The sequence below is a fragment of the Botryllus schlosseri genome, chromosome 11 (assembly GCF_051294905.1).
Source record: "Botryllus schlosseri isolate E-star chromosome 11, Bs_hap1, whole genome shotgun sequence".
NCBI classification, from domain to species: domain Eukaryota; kingdom Metazoa; phylum Chordata; class Ascidiacea; order Stolidobranchia; family Styelidae; genus Botryllus; species Botryllus schlosseri.
The window spans coordinates 15,375,683-15,386,497 of record NC_137246.1 but is presented as its reverse complement, the minus strand read 5'-3'; the positions used below and the strand labels follow the sequence as shown (position 1 = coordinate 15,386,497).

At 39.7% G+C, this 10,815-nt stretch overlaps 1 protein-coding gene and 1 non-coding gene across 2 annotated transcripts; both read right to left on the bottom strand.

Annotated features, from left to right (window-relative positions):
• Positions 1-29: 29 nt before the first annotated feature.
• Positions 30-10,608, bottom strand: LOC145451149 (uncharacterized). The gene is made up of 18 exons (XM_080329652.1): positions 9,662-10,608; positions 8,808-8,936; positions 7,963-8,079; positions 7,810-7,899; positions 7,604-7,727; positions 7,320-7,537; positions 7,037-7,260; positions 6,309-6,965; positions 6,071-6,251; positions 4,188-4,543; positions 3,560-3,653; positions 3,396-3,494; positions 2,804-3,328; positions 2,649-2,744; positions 1,843-2,043; positions 1,696-1,772; positions 1,512-1,639; positions 30-805 (listed from the first exon to the last, which is right to left on the bottom strand). Exons 1-18 carry the CDS (start codon positions 9,725-9,727, stop codon positions 690-692), a joined length of 3,498 nt encoding a protein of 1,165 aa, XP_080185778.1. The 5' UTR covers positions 9,728-10,608; the 3' UTR covers positions 30-689.
• Positions 872-942, bottom strand: Trnag-ccc (transfer RNA glycine (anticodon CCC)). The gene has a single exon. It is a non-coding gene; the product is annotated as a tRNA-Gly (tRNA).
• Positions 10,609-10,815: the final 207 nt, after the last annotated feature.

Below are 10,815 nucleotides of genomic sequence, written 5' to 3'. Positions count from 1 at the left end.
TCAAGATCCGTCGGTTGTAAAATAGATCATTGCCGTTTGTAAATATTTAATTGCCAACTGCCATTTACCATGACATGATCATATATTCCATCAGTAACACTGCGAACTCGCTATATTTATGATAGAGATAAAATGCAACTTACCGCCATGACGAAGAAGCGGGAAATACAATTCTAGTCATACGCAAAAGTTTGAGCGAGAGTGTACGGATACCTACTTTAAAAGGGACGTACCGCAGCAGAGGTCGATCGTTACGCGGGAAAGCTACGTTTAATACAAATGAAATATATTTATAAAAGTAAAATCACACAATACACGTTCGCATAAATTATGCATGATACAAGTGTTCCATCAAGTATTTAACGTCTACAGCAACTAGGTACACTCAATACATGGCGTTCGACTGTTTCGTATGCCCAAGCAGTTGAAAATTCATCGAGCACATTCAAGTTCTTGCAACAATCGATAATAAGTTTCCACTTTTAGCATTTTAAATTGCCATGTCCAGAAAGACAGTTGCACGGATCTTGCTTTTTTCACCAACGACTCAACATGATAAAAATGCTCGTAGAATTGACAACGTCCGATTGGAAATCTATGATTTGAAATTTAACTCAACATTAAAACGTAGTAATAGCCTACTGCTTTATACTAATACCGGATGTGGGAAGACCGGTTGCAGCGTGTAGCTAAATATCAAGCTTGGGAACAGTTTGAAGAAGATCGTTCAAGGAATCACTTTGACGCTCTCTTTCTTCCTTCAGAGATTTTAATCTTGACGAAAGCGTGGGCCTGTCGCCGAAATCTAAAACAATGCATCGGGAAGGATGATTGGCTATTGGCCTAGTTGGCAAGAAAACCTGCAAAATTGTGCACTGCCCGGGAATCGAACCCGGGTCGCAAGAATGGGAACCTTGCATGATACCACTACACCAGCAGTGCCGACGCCGCACCGTGATTTAATGCGAGCCATGTAGTATTGATTTGGCTGCCTCGAATACATGCAACAGCGGAGATAACACCAATTAAGTTCAAAACCTATCATCGTGGATGGATTATCCATGCAATTTACCTCATATGATTGTACGACTTGAAAACATGGTTTTTTATGCTGATTTCGATAGACTTTTCGTATGGAACCGTTCGATTTTACAATAGATTAGACCCGATTTCCAGAAAATTCGTAAGTCAGAGGCCTAACACGGACAAATACAAATTGCAACTCCAGTTGTTAACCTTACAATTGCACATCCCGGGAAGCAAAACATTTTAGAGTAAATAACACATCATACTCAAAAGAGCACATCTTCTCTTCCAATTTTAGTGTCATTATAGAATTATGAAGCAGCTCTAATGGTCATTTCACCACAACTTTACTATAAGTGTCAATTCACTGGCATTTGCATGGCAGAATAGAGAAATCGTGGGACGTTTAAGGTAGTATAATTTTTCCTTTCGGGACTTGTATCGTACTGCGGAAACACTGTTGCACGTGACAGGCTATTACCGACCTGGCGCATGCTTTTTCTCATGACTCTTTGCGAGCATCAAGTACGCGAGCATGACGAAGAAGAGATGGTGTAAGTGCATCAAATGAAACATGGAGTGACCATGATGGTATATCAGCGGCACCGCGGACCTAACGTAAATGGAGCTTGATAAATGAAAGTATAGACATGAAGACAGACATACAACCTTATAGAAGACAGAAAGTCGAATATCTGTTCCATGACTTCTTTCGTTAACTTGAGATTATCGCTCCATGTCGCGGTCTCAAGAAAGGAGATAACGTGTAAGAAATGTTCGCCACCACTTGAACGGTATTGTGGTGCACAATCTCACCATAGAATCCTGTCCGAAATTGTAAGATCCGTGATATTCTAACAAGTTCGCCAGCGTGCGCTTGTAATTGGCAATGTCTTTTGCCCTCGAATCGTTGGCATTCAAAATTACAGAAGTGAGAGGAAAGTCTTCCAACTTTATTTCGAATTCAGCCAACAAAAGCTTGGCCGCTTTGAGTGCATTCACGTGTATCGTATGAATCTGAATAGCATCGTCAGCAATATACCGATTTATGATCTTAAATATACAGTAAGCGGAGACCTTGAGTTTCAGGTATCCGTAATGTTACATATCTTATAATGTTAATGTTTATTACAATCTTGCTATTTCCTATCCCAGCTCGATGGGGAAGCATTGCGGTGAGTAATGGATAGAGGGTCATAAGCGTCCACTAAAGGTAACAAAATGCGAACACTGGGCGGGCGAGATACGAATGAAACTACATAAATCCTGCGAATTTCTAGACATGCAAGTGCCCGAACCCGAAATGACAGGAAGATACCTTGTGAGTTGTGACGGTGAAATTTAGGCTTTTGACACGATCTCCATGTAGACAACAACATATCACGCCATACTGGGCGCCTATTGGATACTACACCTGAAACATTCCCGTTTCCCAGGTGGATTGTAGCAGATGATTTACGGCAGCATTTGAAATTTACCATAACTACTTGAACCGCCAAGAAAGCCCAAGATTACATTTATTGATACGGTTAATCATCAACCAGCACGCTCTTAAACCCGTAACAAATCATTACAGATGCAAACACCGTGGACTAACGGCTAAAACGCAGTAATGTAGGTACCTTTGAGCTCCATTCGAGACAATGAAGCTGAAGAGAAACTTTGTCAGCTGGCTCACATTCGCCTGATGCGATCATTTCGATAAGCGCCTGCGTTTCCTACATTGCAATAGAAAATTAGTGAAGCAACTTAAGCAGGCGTAGAGCTCACATCTGACCTCTTTGACGTTGCATGACTTTTCCCAATCTTCGCACACTGTGTCACAAAGCCTGATTATATCACCATGCTTGTCTTCGTCTATTTCCGACGGAACTAAATCCGTTACTGCATTCACCAGCCGTATGAGTTCCCCCACATTTTTCTCGTGGACATTAAAATCGGCGAAAGAAGAGTCGTCCCATTCGTTAGAGTTGATAACCGACGCCATATTGTCCAACAGTATGTTTTTATATCCCGGATAAGGCACGAGGGACTTGGTGACTGAAGTCTTTTGTTCGTCGGTTAAGACATCAAGGAAATACACGAAATATCTTCTGATCGGGACGACATAAAGTGATAGTGCTGTCATGCTTTCATTGGTGAGCTTTGAAGACGCTTGAGACCATTGAGCTGCAAGGATGTTTAAGCTCTCGATATCTTCCGATAGTAGAACGCTATCGCGTTTCTCTCCCCTGTCTTCCGTAATTCTTTCAATGTCCTTAATGATGAGGTCTCTCAAAGTCTGGATTGCTTCCGAGCTTTTCTGTGGCGAATCGGGATGCCGGTTACTTGGTATAGTCGAAAAATGGATTCGAAGAACATCATCAAACCTTCATCACAAAGCCCTTTTGCTTCGGTAATTTACAGAGTGACGATTCCACAAGCGTGTTCCGCGCGATTTCCAAGTTCAAGTCGCAGGCTTCTGAAAACTATAGCACAGAGATTTGTAAGTAGAAAAGTGTTAAGCCAAGAATATCTGTCCGTTGGTGCCCACCAATTTCTTAGCATTCTCCAGGTTGTTTGCGGTACTTTCTTCATCGCCATCTTCATCCAGACACGAAAGCAAATTGATGACAACGGGGTTGGACCTGAGGATGTGGATGTCGCATTAATTCTCAACTGAGGTCTAAGACGATCGAATATTAGTGTCCTTTTGGGTGGAATTCGCACACTGTGTGGATCAGAACTTCGGTCCTTGCTAAAACCTCTGTCCTAACAGGGCCGTGATCTCAGAGGATGTTGACGGTTTTACTCACTCGTCGGCAAATTTTCATCTACAATTTCGTCAACAATATTTCAAGAATAACAGCCGTAGTTTGTTGGCATCATTAAAATTTTTGATAAAGATATTATACTATATTATATTATGCCACGGTGCACCGCCAATCGAAATGATAGAATCAGTAAATTCAATTCAGACAGCAGATGAAGCCTATGTAATTGAAATAGAAGACAAATTGAATCTGAGTACCGAATCAACCCTAAGTGTAATTGCACGATCTCGAATGATCACCATACTAGTCTGAATCCTTTCCAATTCGTCTTAACCTCGCGGGATCACAGTGGGCAAATTCAATGCATCAAACCAATATTGCATTCGAAAGTACATAGGATTAACCCACGGCTTAAACGCAGGAATGCTGCCCGACGACTTGCGAGACGCACTGTCGTCATTCTTGCCCGAAGTCTCTATCACTGTGTGGCGTTCGTTTTTCAATTCGGCCCTAGATAGATTCCGTTCATCTTCCGACGAGAAAAGCATTAAATCTGAGTTCAGTACGCTGACATTTTCGGATCTGACGAATTCTCGTCTGGCGCTGGTGATGTCCGGATGGTTTGAATCGGACAGGATAGCCCGCGAGGTCGCCTGCAGAGTTTCCAGCAGATTTTTCAAGGTAGCAGTGAACATTCCCTGCGCTTCAACCCGTCCGGTATCCTCCAGCAGCTCGTTACCGAAGCCGGTACAATTTGCGATGCTCTGAATAGTTAATCTTCAGTATATTACTCAAGCATTGGCAGAAGTAATGCCGTGAATTTGAATTCAATTGCAAGCAGACGTGGTCATTAATGAAGTGCTTATACGTTTTCTGAGTTGCTTGGTAGATTTTTTCTACTTGGACTAGTTACTCAAGGGGTTATGTTGTTTGACTTCTTCCACTTTTACTTGGGCCACTCAACTAGAAGCAGCAATATCCAAGACAAGTTGAAACTACTTCAAGTAAAATTATAAAATTAGCCTGAAAAGTACTCAAGTAATTTCAAAAAGTAGATATGGTCGACTGGGTCACATACTTTTAGCAATTCATTTCATAGGGGATGGCTACTTTGTAAATTGTAAGATGTATTTTTGCACTTAACGCAAAGTGACTGATGCCTAGGGCGATTTTTTACCTAAAATAAGGAAAAATCAATATTTTAACATTTTTTGACCTTAAAAAAATTTTGACCAAATTTCGACCTTATGTATATGAATTAAAATTGTACTACTTATCTTCATTTCTGGTTGGAACTGTCTGTCCTTACGAAGTAGTTTGGCCTGAAAAAACTTATTTCACTTAAAAACTGACAAATTTTTACGTGAAAAACTTTATTTTAACGAAATCTGGACCTATGAAGAATTCCAGTCGCTACATCACACTTTATGGTAGAAATAATTAAAATTTGTTGTTGTAGTACAACAACGAAAGATACTCCTACATTCTCGGGTAGAAAGTGTCTGTCCTTACTAAGTACATTGCCAAGAATGGAGAAAGAGCGTTCAACATCAGCAGTTGTTGGCTGCCAACACTGAAGTTGTACGTACACAGCGTGTTGCTTCATTCTGACAATGTTGTCTACATCACAATTTTTCATCATGCGCTTCTTGATATAAGAACCAATGCCCATGCAGTCTTGCTTCAGTTAGGATATTGCGGTACGTTCAGCATAACATCATGTCAACCTAATTGTTTCATTTGGCCGTTTATGATTCGTAATGAGCAGATAACGGGCCGTCTGCAACTGTAGGTCTATAAAGTAGGCTAAAAGCTGCAAAATGTCAAATGATAAGTTCACCGACAGTGCAAACATTTACGATACAAACGAAATGCAGAATTTTGACTTTGTAAACAATTTTGACAATTTTTTGACCTAACGCTACAATTTTAACAAAGTTTTGACATATTTTTACATATCAAAAAATCGCCCTACTGATTACACAACAAATAGGTGCAGTCTTCGATAGTACATTCCGTTACTATGATGAAGAAGCTCTATCTCACGCAGTTCTTGTGAAAATTTCACTCATGCAAGTGATACTAAATCATCTTAAGACTACCTTCTAATAACCAAAATCAAAATGGTATAGGGTAAGCAGCTGCACATTAAGAAACTCTTCAAGTATAAATTGGAAGTAGTTTAAAGACATGCCTTGAGTAGCAAGTCCAAACCCGCAAAACCTACTTGAGTACTCAGAAAATGTAGATGTACCTCATCACTGACCATCTGTGCAGGAAAGAGTACTCACATCGTTCAGCTTCTTGACATGAGACAACACACCGTTCCTGTACACCGGCGTTGCGCTATTCGACACCACTGCATGGCCGACTTTTTCAAGCAGTACCGACAGTCCGGTTAGCTTGTGCAGATACTCCGCGGTTAAATTCGAGTCCAAGTTAACGACACCCTCCAAGCACTTTTCAGCATACCTGAGTAAACATTAGCTGGCACTTATGAGAATTCAATTACAAAATTAAATTGCTTACGCGGTGGTCGTCTTCATGATGTAATCGAGTAAACATCGCAAGTCAAGCGATAATGCTACAAGACTGATTATATCGTGAAAGACAGCGGTCCAATAATCTTTCGCGTTTCTGACTTGCTCCGATACGAACAAATCGTTTTCTTTGCGATTCACTCGATATTCGGAAATCGCAACACCAGCAGCTTTTGAGGCTTCTTCAAAGCGCCGTACGGCTTCTTCATATTTCAGATATATGGACGGTGTTTCGCAGCATGACGCTGAAAAGTTGGTTGCCCTCTTCACGCTTTCGGTGTACTTGACAAAATTTTCAACGAGTTCGTCGACCTTTAACTCGCAACGAGCTTTCTTTTGGTTTGTGGTTTTTGTGTCATCTAGTATGCCGATGTCTGGATCTATGCAAGCTTGTATGAGGTCTACGAGAGGGCGCTCCATAGGGACAAAAGTGCGAACGGTGAAAATGATTATGGCATCCTTGATTGGAATCATGGCTGCCTCTGACGCTGCGATGAGATTGATGCATTTTTCGTTGGTCTCTTGCTCGTTTCTTTCTTTGTTGCCGCCTTGATTTTTACAGTGATTCTCCAGTTCCCGGTCGGTTTTCATAAGCTTGCGGCATGACGCCACCAATTGAACGTGGATGTTTTTTGTTTCCTTGTCACTGCATGGAAGAGCGTATGTATACCGCTGGTCTACACTGTTTGCATTAAAACGATGTAAAATGCAACTCACCCCTTTGGCAGATTCAAAGACAGCTCCAGAGCATGTTGAATGAAGCTTTGCACGATATAGCTCAAGCCAGTCAAATTTGGATCACTCCTGTTCTCGATGGAGAGAAAGTTTTTTATGCTGCTCAGAAGTTCATGGAAGATGCCATGGTTCAAACCGGGAAACATCGACTTTCTGATGTGTTTCAAAGCTATCTTTTTATTTATTTCCAAGATCGCTTTGTGGAGCTGAAATTTTGAAGTGTTATCGGTTCAAAACAGGGATTATTCTCTAATAAAACAGATACCTGATTCACGCAATAGTCTCTCCCTTTGATGGCTTTCTGTTGATCAGGATATTTTATTGCCATTTGGAGAGCTGTCGCCAACATAGGCAGGGACTGTCTTAGTACTACAACCGCACAACGTAAATCCTCCTGAAATTTTGTGTCGCTGACATCGTCACATCTTACAATAACAAGATTGTAGAAACTGGTAATAGGAATCGCAAGGCTCCGAAAGAAATCTGACGAAAATGGAAATGCTTCTGTAAATGTACAACATCGAAAGGTCAGAAGATATTTAATCTTACCATTTAGAGTTTGTAAGCTGTTTGCAGTTGCCAAAGATGTCAATGCCTTCGTAGAAGCGATTCCTAAGTTTATTATTTTTCGAACTTCCGCATCGTCGATAGCCAAAAGCAAAAGTATCAGGCACTAAAATTACAACATGAATATATTAAAACCGGCATGTGAAGACCAGTAAGCTAAATAGTATTCCTTCAATTCACAGGCCTACCTGATATAGATCTGTTACGCAACTGGAAAGTTGCATTTGTTGAGGCATTAGCGGAGTATGCATATCCGATTTTTTCTTTGAACATAAAATCTAGACATTCGATCAAGTAAGTTAAAATTAACACATTGGCGAGGTCAAATCCGGCACACTTACATGGCATCCCAACACTAAGCTTTCTCCAGCCATCATCATGCTTTGTGAGCAAAAGTCTACTTCTTGCTTTGCAACGGCATCACTGGGGTAGCGGAGGGATACGGTTTGCTTGCAGACCTAGTCATAAAACAGTTTGGTGTCCGAGTGCAAATTGCACATGACAGAAGGAAATAGCTTGAAGTAAGTTTACACTATTTAGGAAACTGATATCAACTTTAAATTTGAAACATGGCTGCCCTGACCAGTTTTATTGTCTTATTTTATTCAATTTTAACAGAGAATTTTCACATTATTACACGCTCTAGTTATGTTCGTTATTTGAAGTGCAAAAATATGGTTTGACCTTCTTTTTCAAGATTTTCATCAAGTATCCTCCTACATTATTCCCCACATTCTGACGTTAAAAGCTTATTTGAAAATATGACCCCGTCCAGCTGGCCCATCATACCAATCTCGTTCTTGGGTCGGACAGTGACCATTTCTGATCACATAGGTTTCAGTTTTGGTTAACTATTAAAAATTTCTTCCAATCAATACAGCATAAGATTAAGATACAATGAAAAGATAGCAAGGTGCTGAAGGGCATGGAGCAGTCTTTAAAATCAGCAGAGGTAGTAATTGTCGGTACTCAAGTAGAAGTAAGGTCATAGAATTATACTCAAGTAGTGTTTTAAAAGTATGTTAAAAGTAAGTATTCTAGGCCTAGTTTTGCCAGAAAAAAACTAAGAGTTGGCAAGGGGCATGCACGATGAATATAAAGGATAGAAAAAAGTAAACATAAGAGAACATGAAACTATAAAATGCATATCAAACCTCATTGAGGCGGAAATATAACAATACCATACCACTGACAGATCTTTCAGACTTCTTATTATGTCTTCGGACATCGACAAAAGAGGATTTATCAGGGATTCAGATCCATTCAATTGGTAGAGATCGTAATCTTCAGCTGTTACAATCGTCAACTCGGTAACCTATAAAATATAAGCATTGCAAGACTTTCCATATTTTACTGCCTACAAAGTGAGACACATAAAGTTGTGACATTTCACGGCCCACGCACATATTAACAAGAACTGGGACATTTAACTAACCAGTCAGATGTTTAAATGTGTGACTGTCCGTCTCTCTATATAGGTTTTTTACAAAGAGTAACGTCAGTTTTTTCAGTAATTTAACATGAAATAATGAAAAGTAATTAACAGGGCTGCAGTGAAGGAATACAAAATTATCAAGTTGAATGCAGCGACTATTTCCATATCCAAATAATGATCAACATCTTCCTAAAGCAAGTGATTACTATAATCCTGGGTGATACCTATCCTGATCAATATAACTGGGCTTGACCAGATTTTGTAGGAAGTTAAAGTGGTTCGTTTAAATAACACAAGATTGCAATACAATGATCAGGTAGAAATACAGTCGTAATGACATGCACTTTCAATCAGACACCCACCATGGACTAGAACAAGTAAATAAGTGTCATGAGATGGTAGAAGTCAAATAAATATAACTAGATTGAATCCAACGAGCATTCATACAGTGATAGAAACTTGAAAATATTATATATATTATATTGATTGCTGATGATCGCTAGACAATTGGCAAGCATTCAGCAGTGTACAACTGTACTGTACATTCATACACCATCTTCACCATACGGTACATCCTACCAAGAGAATCGATTGAGGTTACTTACCCTATTCCAAAGTGGAATAAAAATTCGCTTCATAGACTCGGTAGGTAGTAAGGAAACACTGTCCATATCTTTTATACCATTCAGTGCAGTACTGTACTTATCAAATACTAACCTTTAAAAATAATTTAGTTATTACTTATAAGAACTCTGTCTACTCCCTACTGGAATCTCGATACGTTTTGCCTAATATAACAGGTGAGCAGCGATGATTCTCCAAGTTAAAGTAATACAATAAAAAAGCATAGTATAAGCACAGGAAATCGATTCCATACAGGTGTCTACTTTAACTAGGCTTACCATACGTCCTCTTTTAAGAGGATTTGTCCTCTTTTTTGACTTATTTGAAAGTGTCCTCGGAGGACGCCCTTTTGTCCTCTTTTTTGAGATTTTGTCCTCTTTTTTGAAAATTTAGGGCAGATTTAGAGGAAATTGCGAGTGATATGCCGCAAATTAGCGCAGAAGTGAAGCTCCGGCGGGTATTTTGGAGGGAAAAGTGGTGATTTCAACTCTGAGCGAAAAGAAGACCTTTTTTTTTTTTTTTTTTTTAGTCATCCACCTAGCAATGTGGAGTGAAAAACGTGTTTTTGAGCTCTGAGCGAAAAGAGGACCTTTTTTTTTTAGTCAACCGATCATGAAGCGGGTGAAATTTACCTGTTTTTGAGAATTCTTCTCCAGTTTTGCTTGTCTCAAATTTCTGAAAAAGTGTCCTCTTTTTTCATTTCCGAAATATGGTAAGCCTAACTTTAACGTGATGTCGCGTGTCGCCTATTTCATTTCTGACAATAATAATACTTTTACTAACCATACCATACCTTTGAATTTATATTGTTAATAGACCAATTATGTTTTTCTTATTATAAAGTATATTCGAAATTCAATATGCGTTTCGCGGTTTTAGCAGCGATTGATCCAACCCGGCACCGGCACAGTACTATTTCTCAACACAACTTCACAACTTCGAATATCACCAACGTGGCGTCCCTAGCTACGGGGATTCCCCTGTAAAAACAGATATCCGGTTTTTCTAGTACATATCAGAATGGCCGTATAGGCTAATGGACATAGTATTTAGGAAGACACTCTTGAGTTCTTAAGACACTCATGGGCTCCAAAATTTATTTCTGTTGTCTAGTAATAGTTTAAGGTATCGATAA

What these genes read in the sequence shown, in the direction of transcription:
- LOC145451149 (XM_080329652.1), bottom strand. Translation starts at nt 9,727, where the DNA reads ATGGACAGTGTTTCCTTACTACCTACCGAGTCTATGAAGCGAATTTTT. An exon ending in GTCTGAAAGATCTGTCAGTG is followed by an intron (nt 8,080 to 8,807) that starts GTATGGTATTGT and finishes TTTTATGACTAG; the next exon opens with GTCTGCAAGCAAACCGTATC. An exon ending in GTCTCGAATGGAGCTCAAAG is followed by an intron (nt 2,044 to 2,648) that starts GTACCTACATTA and finishes GATGCTATTCAG; the next exon opens with ATTCATACGATACACGTGAA.